The 15,742-nt window shown below is 45.0% G+C and overlaps 1 protein-coding gene across 1 annotated transcript in view; it reads right to left on the bottom strand.

Annotated features, from left to right (window-relative positions):
* Positions 1-15,256, bottom strand: part of espnla (espin like a) — a 47,637-nt gene extending 32,381 nt beyond the window's left edge. The window contains exons 1-2 of the mRNA XM_036978926.1: positions 14,487-15,256; positions 12,374-12,564 (exon numbers count right to left, since the gene is read on the bottom strand). Of these exons, the coding sequence (XP_036834821.1) occupies positions 12,374-12,564; positions 14,487-14,789 (494 nt within the window). The 5' untranslated portion in view covers positions 14,790-15,256. The remainder of the gene's footprint in view (positions 1-12,373; positions 12,565-14,486) is intronic.
* Positions 15,257-15,742: the final 486 nt, after the last annotated feature.

Raw genomic sequence — 15,742 nt, 5'->3', positions numbered from 1 at the left:
ACCTGGCCCTAACCTCACCCAACCTGGCCCTAACCTCACCCAACCTGGCCCTAACCTCACCTAACCTGGCCCTAAACTCACCCAACCTGGCCCTAACCTCACCCAACCTGGCCCTAACCTCACCCAACCTGGCCCTAACATCACCCAACCTGGCCCTAACCTCACCCAACCTGGCCTTAACCTCACCCAACATTTTTTTTTATTTTTTTATTTTACCTTTATTTAACCAGGCAAGTCAGTTAAGAACAAATTCTTATTTTCAATGACGGCCTGGGAACAGTGGGTTAACTGCCTGTTCAGGGGCAGAACGACAGATTTGTACCTTGTCAGCTCGGGGGTTTGAACTCGCAACCTTCCGGTTACTAGTCCAACGCTCTAACCACTAGGCTACCCTGCCGCCCCATGGCCCTAACCTCACCCAACCTGGCCCTAAACTCACCTAACCTGGCCTTAACCTCACCTAACCTGGCCCTAAACTCACCTAACCTTGCACTAACCTCAACTAAACTGGCACTAACCTCACCTGGCCCTAACCTCACCCTAAACTTACCTAACCTGGCCCTAAACTCACCTAACCTGGCCCTAACCTTACCTAACCTGGCCTTAACCTCACCTAACCTTGCCCTAAACCCACCTAACCTGGCCTTAAACTCACCTAACCTGGCCTTAAACTCACCTAACCTGGCCTTAAACTCACCTAACCTGGCCCTAACCTCACCTAACCTGGCCCTAACCTCACCCCCTGAATGAAACAAAGTAGAGTGGTATGGTTGTCATGTTGCCATCACCCATCGTGTGTGAATCTCTGTGGGGTTTCCAGGTGGCTGACCTGGATGGGTCCCGTTGCCCTGGCGATCACATGTCAGCGGGGCAGAGTGAGAGGAGTCATGGGATACCCTGTGGTTACCTCTCTGGGTCAGGAGAGGCAGGGTTAGGGTTACCTCTCTGGGTCAGATTAAGGTTAGGGTCAGGGTTACCTCTCTGGGTCAGGTTAAGGTTAGGGTTACCTCTCTGGGTCAGGAGAGGCAGGGTAGGGTCAGGGTTAGGGTTACCTCTCTGGGTCAGGTTAAGGTCAGGGTTACTTCTCTGGGTCAGGTTAAGGTTAGGGTTACCTCTCTGGGTCAGGTTAAGGTTAGGGTTACCTCTCTGGGTCAGGTTAAGGTTACCTCTCTGGGTCAGGTTAAGGGTAGGGTCAGGGTTAGGGTTACCTCTCTGGGTCAGGTTATTGTTAGGGTTACCTCTCTGGGTCAGGTTAAGGTTAGGGTTACCTCTCTGGGTCAGGTTAAGGGTAGGGTCAGGGTTACCTCTCTGGGTCAGGTTAAGGTTAGGGTCAGGGTTAAGGTTACCTCTCTGGGTCAGGAGAGGCAGGTTAGAGTCAGGGTTAGGGTTACCTCTCTGGGTCAGGTTAAGGTCAGGGTTACTTCTCTGGGTCAGGTTAAGGTTAGGGTTACCTCTCTGGGTCAGGTTAAGGTTACCTCTCTGGGTCAGGTTAAGGGTAGGGTCAGGGTTAGGGTTACCTCTCTGGGTCAGGTTATTGTTAGGGTTACCTCTCTGGGTCAGGTTAAGGTTAGGGTTACCTCTCTGGGTCAGGTTAAGGGTAGGGTCAGGGTTACCTCTAAGGGTCAGGTTAAGGTTAGGGTCAGGGTTAAGGTTACCTCTCTGGGTCAGGAGAGGCAGGTTAGAGTCAGGGTTAGGGTTACCTCTCTGGGTCGGGTCAGGGTTACCTCTCTGGGTCAGGTTAAGGTTAGGGTCAGGGTTAGGGTTACCTTTCTGGGTCAGGTTAAGGTTAGGGTTACCTCTCTGGGTAAGGTTAGGGTTACCTCTCTGGGTAAGGTTAGGGTTACCTCTCTGGGTCAGGTTAAGGTTAGGGTCAGGGTTATCTCTCTGGGTCAAGTTAAGGTTAGGGTCGGGGTTACCTCTCGGTCAGGTTAAGATTAGGGTCAGGGTTACCTCTGTGGGTCAGGTTAAGGTCAGGGTTGCCTCTCTGAGTCAGGTTAAGGTTACCTCTCTGGGTCGGGTCTGGGTTAGGGTTACCTCTCTGGGTCAGGTTAAGGTTAGGGTCAGGGTTACCTCTCTGGGTCAGGTTAAGGTTAGGGTTAGGGTTACCTCTCTGGGTCAGGTTAAGGTTAGGGTCAGGGTTACCTCTCTGGGTCAGGTTACGGTTAGGGTCAGGGTTACCTCTCTGGGTCGGGTCAGGGTTACGGTTACCTCTCTGGGTCAGGTTAAGGTCAGGGTTACTTCTCTGGGTCAGGTTAAGGTTAGGGTTACCTCTCTGGGTCAGGTTAAGGTTAGGGTTACCTCTCTGGGTCAGGTTAAGGTTATCTCTGGGTCAGGTTAAGGGTAGGGTCAGGGTTAGGGTTACCTCTCTGGGTCAGGTTATTGTTAGGGTTACCTCTCTGGGTCAGGTTAAGGTTAGGGTTACCTCTCTGGGTCAGGTTAAGGGTAGGGTCAGGGTTACCTCTCTGGGTCAGGTTAAGGTTAGGGTCAGGGTTAAGGTTACCTCTCTGGGTCAGGAGAGGCAGGTTAGAGTCAGGGTTAGGGTTACCTCTCTGGGTCAGGTCAGGGTTACCTCTCTGGGTCAGGTTAAGGTTAGGGTCAGGGTTAGGGTTACCTTTCTGGGTCAGGTTAAGGTTAGGGTTACCTCTCTGGGTAAGGTTAGGGTTACCTCTCTCTGGGTAAGGTTAGGGTTACCTCTCTGGGTCAGGTTAAGGTTAGGGTCAGGGTTATCTCTCTGGGTCAAGTTAAGGTTAGGGTCGGGGTTACCTCTCGGTCAGGTTAAGATTAGGGTCAGGGTTACCTCTGTGGGTCAGGTTAAGGTCAGGGTTGCCTCTCTGAGTCAGGTTAAGGTTACCTCTCTGGGTCGGGTCTGGGTTAGGGTTACCTCTCTGGGTCAGGTTAAGGTTAGGGTCAGGGTTACCTCTCTGGGTCAGGTTAAGGTTAGGGTTAGGGTTACCTCTCTGGGTCAGGTTAAGGTTAGGGTCAGGGTTACCTCTCTGGGTCAGGTTACGGTTAGGGTCAGGGTTACCTCTCTGGGTCGGGTCAGGGTTACGGTTACCTCTCTGGGTCAGGTTAAGGTCAGGGTTACTTCTCTGGGTCAGGTTAAGGTTAGGGTTACCTCTCTGGGTCAGGTTAAGGTTAGGGTTACCTCTCTGGGTCAGGTTAAGGTTACCTCTCTGGGTCAGGTTAAGGGTAGGGTCAGGGTTAGGGTTACCTCTCTGGGTCAGGTTATTGTTAGGGTTACCTCTCTGGGTCAGGTTAAGGTTAGGGTTACCTCTCTGGGTCAGGTTAAGGGTAGGGTCAGGGTTCCCTCTCTGGGTCAGGTTAAGGTTAGGGTCAGGGTTAAGGTTACCTCTCTGGGTCAGGAGAGGCAGGTTAGAGTCAGGGTTAGGGTTACCTCTCTGGGTCAGGTCAGGGTTACCTCTCTGGGTCAGGTTAAGGTTAGGGTCAGGGTTAGGGTTACCTTTCTGGGTCAGGTTAAGGTTAGGGTTACCTCTCTGGGTAAGGTTAGGGTTACCTCTCTCTGGGTAAGGTTAGGGTTACCTCTCTGGGTCAGGTTAAGGTTAGGGTCAGGGTTATCTCTCTGGGTCAAGTTAAGGTTAGGGTCGGGGTTACCTCTCGGTCAGGTTAAGATTAGGGTCAGGGTTACCTCTGTGGGTCAGGTTAGGTCAGGGTTGCCTCTCTGAGTCAGGTTAAGGTTACCTCTCTGGGTCAGGAGAGGCAGGTTAGAGTCAGGGTTAGGGTTACCTCTCTGGGTCGGGTCAGGGTTACCTCTCTGGGTCAGGTTAAGGTTAGGGTCAGGGTTAGGGTTACCTTTCTGGGTCAGGTTAAGGTTAGGGTTACCTCTCTGGGTAAGGTTAGGGTTACCTCTCTGGGTAAGGTTAGGGTTACCTCTCTGGGTCAGGTTAAGGTTAGGGTCAGGGTTATCTCTCTGGGTCAAGTTAAGGTTAGGGTCGGGGTTACCTCTCGGTCAGGTTAAGATTAGGGTCAGGGTTACCTCTGTGGGTCAGGTTAAGGTCAGGGTTGCCTCTCTGAGTCAGGTTAAGGTTACCTCTCTGGGTCGGGTCTGGGTTAGGGTTACCTCTCTGGGTCAGGTTAAGGTTAGGGTCAGGGTTACCTCTCTGGGTCAGGTTAAGGTTAGGGTTAGGGTTACCTCTCTGGGTCAGGTTAAGGTTAGGGTCAGGGTTACCTCTCTGGGTCGGGTCAGGGTTACGGTTACCTCTCTGGGTCAGGTTAAGGTCAGGGTTACTTCTCTGGGTCAGGTTAAGGTTAGGGTTACCTCTCTGGGTCAGGTTAAGGTTAGGGTTACCTCTCTGGGTCAGGTTAAGGTTACCTCTCTGGGTCAGGTTAAGGGTAGGGTCAGGGTTAGGGTTACCTCTCTGGGTCAGGTTATTGTTAGGGTTACCTCTCTGGGTCAGGTTAAGGTTAGGGTTACCTCTCTGGGTCAGGTTAAGGGTAGGGTCAGGGTTACCTCTCTGGGTCAGGTTAAGGTTAGGGTCAGGGTTAAGGTTACCTCTCTGGGTCAGAAGAGGCAGGTTAGAGTCAGGGTTAGGGTTACCTCTCTGGGTCAGGTCAGGGTTACCTCTCTGGGTCAGGTTAAGGTTAGGGTCAGGGTTAGGGTTACCTTTCTGGGTCAGGTTAAGGTTAGGGTTACCTCTCTGGGTAAGGTTAGGGTTACCTCTCTGGGTAAGGTTAGGGTTACCTCTCTGGGTCAGGTTAAGGTTAGGGTCAGGGTTATCTCTCTGGGTCAAGTTAAGGTTAGGGTCGGGGTTACCTCTCGGTCAGGTTAAGATTAGGGTCAGGGTTACCTCTGTGGGTCAGGTTAAGGTCAGGGTTGCCTCTCTGAGTCAGGTTAAGGTTACCTCTCTGGGTCAGGAGAGGCAGGTTAGAGTCAGGGTTAGGGTTACCTCTCTGGGTCGGGTCAGGGTTACCTCTCTGGGTCAGGTTAAGGTTAGGGTCAGGGTTAGGGTTACCTTTCTGGGTCAGGTTAAGGTTAGGGTTACCTCTCTGGGTAAGGTTAGGGTTACCTCTCTGGGTAAGGTTAGGGTTACCTCTCTGGGTCAGGTTAAGGTTAGGGTCAGGGTTATCTCTCTGGGTCAAGTTAAGGTTAGGGTCGGGGTTACCTCTCGGTCAGGTTAAGATTAGGGTCAGGGTTACCTCTGTGGGTCAGGTTAAGGTCAGGGTTGCCTCTCTGAGTCAGGTTAAGGTTACCTCTCTGGGTCGGGTCTGGGTTAGGGTTACCTCTCTGGGTCAGGTTAAGGTTAGGGTCAGGGTTACCTCTCTGGGTCAGGTTAAGGTTAGGGTCAGGGTTACCTCTCTGGGTCAGGTTAAGGTTAGGGTCAGGGTTACCTCTCTGGGTCAGGTTACGGTTAGGGTCAGGGTTACCTCTCTGGGTCGGGTCAGGGTTACGGTTACCTCTCTGGGTCAGGTTAAGGTTAGGGTCAGGGTTACCTCTCTGGGTCAGGTTATGGTCAGGGTTACCTCTCTGGGTCAGGTTAAGGTTAGGGTCGGGGTTACCTCTCTGGGTCAGGTTAGGGTCAGGGTTAAGGTTAGGGTCGGGGTTAGGGTTACCTCTCTGGGTCAGGTTAAGGTTAGGGTTACCTCTCTGGGTCAGGTTAAGGTTAGGGTCAGGGTTACCTCTCTGGGTCAGGTTAGGGTTAGGGTTACCTCTCTGTGTCAGGTTAAGGTTAGGGTTACCTCTCTGGGTCAGGTTAAGTTTAGGGTCAGGTTAAGGTTAGGGTTACCTCTCTGGGTCAGGTTAAGGTTAGGGTCAGGGTTACCTCTCTGGGTCAGGTTAAAGCCCCACCTTATCTCAGCTCACTGGTCACCCCGAAAGCCAATTCCTCCTTTGGTCGCCTTTCCTTCCAGTTCTCTGCTGCCAATGACTGGAACGAACTGCAAAAATCACTGAAGCTGGAGACTCATATCTCCCTCAATAGCTTTAAGCACCAGCTGTGAGAGCAGTTTACAGATCACTGCACATGTACATAGCCCATCTGTAAACAGCCCATCTATCTACCTCATCCCCATACTGTATTTATTTATTTATCTTGCTCCTTTGCACCCCAGTATCTCTACGTGCACATTAATCTTCTGCAAATCCACCATTCCAGTGTTTAATTGTTATATTATAATGACTTCGCCACCATGGCCTATTTATTTCCTTAACTTACCTCATTTGCACTCACTGTATATAGATTTTTGTTTTCTTTTGTTCTACTGTATTATTGACTGTATGTTTTGTTCATTCCATGTGTAACTCTGTGTTGTTGTATGTGTCGAATTGCTTTGCTTGATCTTGTTCTCAACTAGACTACCTGGCTAAATAAAGGTGTTCTCAACTAGACTACCTGGCTAAATAAAGGTGTTCTCAACTAGACTACCTGGCAAAATAAAGGTGAAATAAAAAAATAAAAATAAAAGGATGAACTAAGCATGAACATCCATCACCTCTGAACAGATATTAGTAAGGAATGAGGACTATATTCTCCACTATGACCACTGAGTCAATGAGGACTGTATTCTCCACTATGACCACTGTAAATCAATGAGGACTATATTCTCTACTATGACCACTGAGTCAATGAGGACATTATTCTCCACTATGACCACTGTAAATCAATGAGGACTATATTCTCTACTATGACCACTGTAATAAAATGAGGACTATATTCTCCACTATGACCACTGTAATAAAATGAGGACTATATTCTCCACTATGACCACTGAGTCAATGAGGACTATATTCTCTACTATGACCACTGAGTCAATGAGGACTATATTCTCTACTATGACCACTGTAATAAAATGAGGACTATATTCTCCACTATGACCACTGAGTCAATGAGGACTATATTCTCCACTATGACCACTGTAATAAAATGAGGACTATATTCTCTACTATGACCACTGAGTCAATGAGGACTATATTCTCTACTATGACCACTGTAAATCAATGAGGACTATATTCTCTACTATGACCACTGTAATAAAATGAGGACTATATTCTCCACTATGACCACTGTAATAAAATGAGGACTATATTCTCCACTATGACCACTGAGTCAATGAGGACTATATTCTCTACTATGACCACTGAGTCAATGAGGACTATATTCTCTACTATGACCACTGTAATAAAATGAGGACTATATTCTCCACTATGACCACTGAGTCAATGAGGACTATATTCTCCACTATGACCACTGTAATAAAATGAGGACTATATTCTCTACTATGACCACTGAGTCAATGAGGACTATATTCTCCACTATGACCACTGAGTCAATGAGGACTATATTCTCTACTATGACCACTGTAATAAAATGAGGACTATATTCTCCACTAGGACCACTGAGTCAATGAGGACTATATTCTCCACTATGACCACTGTAATACAATGAGGACTATATTCTCCACTATGACCACTGAGTCAATGAGGACATTATTCTCCACTATGACCACTGAGTCAATGAGGACTATATTCTCCACTATGACCACTGAGTCAATGAGGACTATATTCTCTACTATGACCACTGAGTCAATGAGGACTATATTCTCCACTAGGACCACTGAGTCAATGAGGACTATATTCTCCACTATGACCACTGTAATAAAATGAGGACTATATTCTCCACTATGACCACTGAGTCAATGAGGACTATATTCTCTACTATGACCACTGAATCAATGAGGACTATATTCTCCACTATGACCACTGAGTCAATGAGAACTATATTCTCTACTATGACCACTGAGTCAATGAGGACTATATTCTCTACTATGACCACTGAGTCAATGAGGACTATATTCTCCACTATGACCACTGAGTCAATGAGGACTATATTCTCCACTATGACCACTGAGTCAATGAGGACTATATTCTCTACTATGACCACTGAATCAATGAGGACTATATTCTCCACTATGACCACTGAGTCAATGAGGACTATATTCTCCACTATGACCACTGAGTCAATGAGGACATTATTCTCCACTATGACCACTGTAAGACAATAAGGACTATATTCTCCACTGTAAGTCAATGAGGACATTATTCTCCACTATGACCACTGTAAATCAATGAGGACAATATTCTCCACTATGACCACTGAATCAATGAGGACTATATTCTCCACTATGACCACTGAGTCAATGAGGACATTATTCTCCACTATGACCACTGTAAGACAATAAGGACTATATTCTCCACTGTAAGTCAATGAGGACTATATTCTCCACTGTAAGTCAATGAGGACATTATTCTCCACTATGACCACTGTAAATCAATGAGGACTATATTCTCCACTATGACCACTGTAATAAAATGAGGACTATATTCTCCACTAGGACCACTGTAATAAAATGAGGACTATATTCTCCACTAGGACCACTGAGTCAATGAGGACTATATTCTCCACTATGACCACTGAATCAATGAGGACTATATTCTCCACTATGACCACTGAATCAATGAGGACTATATTCTCCACTATGACCACTGAGTCAATGAGGACTATATTCTCCTCTATGACCACTGAGTCAATGAGGACTATATTCTCCACTATGACCACTGAGTCAATGAGGACTATATTCTCCACCATGACCACTGAGTCAATGAGGACTATATTCTCCACTATGACCACTGAGTCAATGAGGACTATATTCTCCACCATGACCACTGAGTCAATGAGGACTATATTCTCCACTATGACCACTGAGTCAATGAGGACTATATTCTCCACTATGACCACTGTAAGACAACGAGGACTATATTCTCCACTATGACCACTGTAAGACAACGAGGACTATATTCTCCACTATGACCACTGTAAGAGAATGAGGACCATATTCTCCACTATGACCACTGTAAGACAATGAGGTCATTATTCTCCACTATGACTACTGTAATAAAATGAGGACTATATTCTCCACTATGACCACTGTAATAAAATTAGGACTATATTCTCCACTATGACCACTGTAATAAAATGAGGACTATATTCTCCACTATGACCACTGAGTCAATGAGGACTATATTCTCTACTATGACCACTGTAATAAAATGAGGACTATATTCTCCACTATGACCACTGTAATAAAATGAGGACTATATTCTCCACTATGAACACTGTAATAAAATGAGGACTATATTCTTCACTATAAGTCAATGAGGACATTATTCTCCACTATGACCACTGTAATCAAATAAGGACTATATTCTCCACTATAAGTCAATGAGGACTATATTCTCCACTATAAGTTAATGAGGACATTATTCTCCACTATGACCACTGTAAAACAATGAGGACTATATTATCCACTATAAGTCAATGAGGACTATATTCTCCACTATAAGTCAATGAGGACTATATTCTCCACTATAAGTCAATGAGGACATTATTCTCCACTATGACCACTGTAATAAAATAAGGACTATATTCTCCACTATAAGTCAATGAGGACTATATTCTCCACTATAAGTCAATGAGGACTATATTCTCCACTATAAGTCAATGAGGACATTATTCTCCACTATGACCACTGTAATAAAATAAGGACTATATTCTCCACTATAAGTCAATGAGGACTATATTCTCCACTATAAGTCAATGAGGACTATATTCTCCACTATAAGTTAATGAGGACATTATTCTCCACTATGACCACTGTAAGAGAATGAGGACCATATTCTCCACTATGACCACTGTAAGACAATGAGGTCATTATTCTCCACTATGACTACTGTAATAAAATGAGGACTATATTCTCCACTATGACCACTGTAATAAAATTAGGACTATATTCTCCACTATGACCACTGTAATAAAATGAGGACTATATTCTCCACTATGACCACTGAGTCAATGAGGACTATATTCTCTACTATGACCACTGTAATAAAATGAGGACTATATTCTCCACTATGACCACTGTAATAAAATGAGGACTATATTCTCCACTATGACCACTGTAATAAAATGAGGACTATATTCTCCACTATGACCACTGTAATAAAATGAGGACTATATTCTTCACTATAAGTCAATGAGGACATTATTCTCCACTATGACCACTGTAATAAAATAAGGACTATATTCTCCACAGTAAGTCAATGAGGACTATATTCTCCACTATAAGTCAATGAGGACTATATTCTTCACTATAAGTCAATGAGGACATTATTCTCCACTATGACCACTGTAAATCAATGAGGACTATATTCTCCACTATGACCACTGTAATAAAATGAGGACTATATTCTCCACTAGGACCACTGTAATAAAATGAGGACTATATTCTCCACTAGGACCACTGAGTCAATGAGGACTATATTCTCCACTATGACCACTGAATCAATGAGGACTATATTCTCCACTATGACCACTGAATCAATGAGGACTATATTCTCCACTATGACCACTGAGTCAATGAGGACTATATTCTCCTCTATGACCACTGAGTCAATGAGGACTATATTCTCCACTATGACCACTGAGTCAATGAGGACTATATTCTCCACCATGACCACTGAGTCAATGAGGACTATATTCTCCACTATGACCACTGAGTCAATGAGGACTATATTCTCCACCATGACCACTGAGTCAATGAGGACTATATTCTCCACTATGACCACTGAGTCAATGAGGACTATATTCTCCACTATGACCACTGTAAGACAACGAGGACTATATTCTCCACTATGACCACTGTAAGACAACGAGGACTATATTCTCCACTATGACCACTGTAAGAGAATGAGGACCATATTCTCCACTATGACCACTGTAAGACAATGAGGTCATTATTCTCCACTATGACTACTGTAATAAAATGAGGACTATATTCTCCACTATGACCACTGTAATAAAATTAGGACTATATTCTCCACTATGACCACTGTAATAAAATGAGGACTATATTCTCCACTATGACCACTGAGTCAATGAGGACTATATTCTCTACTATGACCACTGTAATAAAATGAGGACTATATTCTCCACTATGACCACTGTAATAAAATGAGGACTATATTCTCCACTATGAACACTGTAATAAAATGAGGACTATATTCTTCACTATAAGTCAATGAGGACATTATTCTCCACTATGACCACTGTAATCAAATAAGGACTATATTCTCCACTATAAGTCAATGAGGACTATATTCTCCACTATAAGTTAATGAGGACATTATTCTCCACTATGACCACTGTAAAACAATGAGGACTATATTATCCACTATAAGTCAATGAGGACTATATTCTCCACTATAAGTCAATGAGGACTATATTCTCCACTATAAGTCAATGAGGACATTATTCTCCACTATGACCACTGTGATAAAATAAGGACTATATTCTCCACTATAAGTCAATGAGGACTATATTCTCCACTATAAGTCAATGAGGACTATATTCTCCACTATAAGTTAATGAGGACATTATTCTCCACTATGACCACTGTAAGAGAATGAGGACCATATTCTCCACTATGACCACTGTAAGACAATGAGGTCATTATTCTCCACTATGACTACTGTAATAAAATGAGGACTATATTCTCCACTATGACCACTGTAATAAAATTAGGACTATATTCTCCACTATGACCACTGTAATAAAATGAGGACTATATTCTCCACTATGACCACTGAGTCAATGAGGACTATATTCTCTACTATGACCACTGTAATAAAATGAGGACTATATTCTCCACTATGACCACTGTAATAAAATGAGGACTATATTCTCCACTATGACCACTGTAATAAAATGAGGACTATATTCTCCACTATGACCACTGTAATAAAATGAGGACTATATTCTTCACTATAAGTCAATGAGGACATTATTCTCCACTATGACCACTGTAATAAAATAAGGACTATATTCTCCACAGTAAGTCAATGAGGACTATATTCTCCACTATAAGTCAATGAGGACTATATTCTTCACTATAAGTTAATGAGGACATTATTCTCCACTATGACCACTGTAATAAAATAAGGACTATATTCTCCACAGTAAGTCAATGAGGACTATATTCTCCACTATAAGTCAATGAGGACTATATTCTCCACTATAAGTTAATGAGGACATTATTCTCCACTATGACCACTGTAAAACAATGAGGACTATATTCTCCACTGTAAGTCAATGAGGACTATATTCTCCACTATAAGTCAATGAGGACATTATTCTCCACTATGACCACTGTAATAAAATGAGGACTATATTCTCCACTATAAGTCAATGAGGACATTATTCTCCACTATGACCACTGTAAGACAAGCAGTGACAACCATCAACATACTGACTGGATGGATGTGTAAAGGTAACAGTCCATACACGTTGTTCATCTTTGGTCCTACCCAGGTGCATGGTGGACCAGTAGTTTCAGACAGGTGAGGTCTCCCTTGGCAGCAGCGTAATGGGCGGGGACGGCCCCACAGTCCGTCGTCTCCTCGGCGACGCTACCAACCAACAGCAGCCAATGGACGACCTCCCCCCGTCCGAACCGAGCTGCGAGATGGAGCGCTGTCGCCCCGGCTGCATCCTGGTCCTGCAAAACAGCTTGAATTAAATCAGGATCAGTATTAGACCATTAAAAGACATACGTTATCATGGTAGTCTTATAATGTGTTATAAAAGGCATTATAATGCAGTATACACCTTTAAGTACAGAGTTACCAAGTTCTTTAAAACATTATTTTTATTTTACCTTTATTTAACGAGGCAAGTCAGTTAAGAACAAATTCTTATTTTCAATGACGGCCAAGGAACAATGGGTTAACTGCCTGTTCAGGGGCAGAACGACAGATTTGTACCTTGTCAGCTCGGGGGTTTGAACTTGCAACCTTTCGGTTACTAGTCCAACGCTCTAACCACTAACCACTAGGCTACCCTTAACTTGTACATCTACGCATACAACCATAGATGTGCTTACGTACTATAATATATTAGGTCTGGAAAAAACAAAAAAAACAGACCCAGAGATCTATTCATAATGGTACTACTGTATCAACACAGAGCACAAGACATGTTGTGAAAATCCAACTTGAGAAAGCCATCGTATTACAAGAACATAATCCTATTGGGTCAACTGTCTGAACACCCCTATTGGCATATGAACATCTATCAAACCTAAAAAAAAGCTTACAGATCACTTACTCACACCCCTGGGAGTTGAGTACAGGATAATCGGTATGAATACATCTTACGATCATGTGAGGGAATGTTAATAAATGATTTAAATATTCTTATTGCCCTTTTCACCCTTGCGTTATGAAGCACAATAAGCTGGAGCACGTACAGGTTCCCTCTGTTGGGAAGACCACCAATTTAGAAAAATGTTATCACTGGTCTGAACGATAACAAGAAACTCTGAACCTGGTCTTTAACTTGGAGCAGCTGTATTTAAATGAGATCAACAGGTCGTTGAGGTTGAGAGACGGTTTGAGTTAGAAAGAACTGAATTACAACCTACGTGAACAAACACGTTTTTTTTTTTTTTTAGGAGGGAGCGAGAGACGGGGAGAGAGCGAGAGAAAGAGAGACCGAGACAGGGTAAGAGCGAGAGAAAGAGAGAGAGCGAGAGAGAAAGATAACCCATTATCCTAGTCATTATAGAATTCGACAGGACAACAAAGACATTGGCACAAGTAATGACAACACACCAGCTAGGGACTCTTCATCTGTCAACTTCACCTTTCATAAAGCACACGTCGAGAGAGAGCAAGCGAGTGAGAGAGAGAGTGAGAGAGAGAGCAAGAGAGAGAGAGAGAGCAAGAGAGAGAGAGAGAGAGAGAGGGAGAGAGACTGTATATAATAGTCTGTATATCATATAGTATAGTCTGTATATATACACGTAAGAGTCTGTATATATACGTAATATGACATTTGTAATGTCTTTATTGTTTTGAAACTTCTGTATGTGTAATGTTTACTGTTCATTTTTTATTGTTTATTTCACTTTTGTATATTATCTATCGCACTTGCTTTGGCAATGTTAACACGTTTCCCCCATGCCAATAAAGCCCCTTGAATTGAGTCAGAAGCCAGGTGACTTTGGGTTAGTGTTTACATGCTACATGCTACATGCACTACAGTCTGATGGTTAAACACCACATCATGTGCAGTGAATGAGACAAGACCCCTGGGAAGTCCAGATACCATGAACTCCTTCTAAACTGCTCTTCACGCTGCTCCGTATAAACCAAGTGCTCTTGCCCTGATACATGGCTGCTGGCTAAATGCCATAAGGGGTCAACAACCACGTATGAGGGCAACAACTACACCAACTTATCTCCATCTCTCTCCAGCCCCAACAGTGGCTCAACCAGCCTCACCATTATGTTGTAACTCTCTGGTCTACCCTCAGTAACACAGGAGGAATGATTTGTTATTTCAGGCTCAGCATTGTGTTGTAACTCTCTGGTCTACCCTCAGTAACACAGGAGGAATGATTTGTTATTTCAGGCTCACCTCTACATTGCAGCCCCCTTGGTCCACTAGCCACTGCAGTTCCCGGGCGTGGCCTGTAGCAGCAGCGTCGTGGGCGGGCGTGGCTCTGTTCAGGGCCCGGGCGTCGGCCGCCAGCCCCACCTCCACCACCAGGTAGCGCAGACATTCCAGGCGGCCGCAGCGAGCGGCGTGGTGCACCGGGCCTGCCCCCTGGGCGTCTGTGATGGAGGCTGAGACCGTGAGGCACCCAGAGGAGGACAGCTTCCTCAGGGCTGAGAGATCGCCTGCACGGGCTGCCTGGATCACCCGGTGCAGCACCATCATACATACACACCTGGCTGATGGCTGGCCCACGGTAGTCTATCTCCTATTCTGGCTCTGACAGGTGGCTGTTACACAAATAAGATGGACCTGGAGCCTGTTGCCTGGCCTACGGTAGTCTCTGTCTGTCTCCGTCGTCCGGTGTCTTTCTGGCTCTGACAGGTGGCTGTTACACCAATAAGATGGACCTGGACCCTGTTGCCTGGCCTACGGTAGTCTCTCTCTGGCTCTGGCTGTCTTCGTCGTCGGGTGTCTTTCTGGCTCTGCTGGGTGGCTGTGGTGCAAAGTTAGGCTGGAGCTGGAGTTCTCTCCTGATCATGTCAACTTAGCTTGCTCTCACACACACACACACACACACACACACACACACACAAAGGCCACACTCGAACACACACACTCACAGCCGCATACAAACACACATACAGCCACACATGAATACACACATAGGCACACTCGATCACACACACACACACACACACCAAGCCTCCTCCCAGCCAGGAGCCCACGGGAAAGTGACACCATGGGAGCAGCCAGCTGGCCAGCAGGCAGGGCTGAGAGAGGGAGGGAGGGCGGGAGAGAGGGAGGGAGGGAGGGTGTCATAGCGGCCCAATGAGGGAGGGACAGAGGGTCATAGTGGCCCAGGGAGGGAGGGGAGAGGGTTATAACGGCCCAGAGACCTAAAAAGATCATGAAAGACAGGTAGAAGGAACAAAGGTCCACCTTTCACAGCCTGGCACTTCCCTTTGTGCTGAGCTGAACACATGCTGCCACACGCTCCCATGCTTCACTGAAGACAGGGGATCGAGCCCCAAATGGCACCCTTATTCCTGATGTAGTGCACTCTACAGAGGTAGATTGTATTTATAGTATACAGAGGTCGATTGTATTTATAGTATATACAGAGGTAGATTGTATTTACAGTATATACAGAGGTAGATTGTATTTACAGTATATAC

Source organism: Oncorhynchus mykiss, chromosome 5, assembly GCF_013265735.2.
Source record: "Oncorhynchus mykiss isolate Arlee chromosome 5, USDA_OmykA_1.1, whole genome shotgun sequence".
Taxonomy (NCBI): Eukaryota; Metazoa; Chordata; class Actinopteri; order Salmoniformes; family Salmonidae; genus Oncorhynchus; species Oncorhynchus mykiss.
The sequence above is the reverse complement of the archived record's forward strand: the minus strand, read 5'-3'. Positions and strand labels throughout refer to the sequence as shown.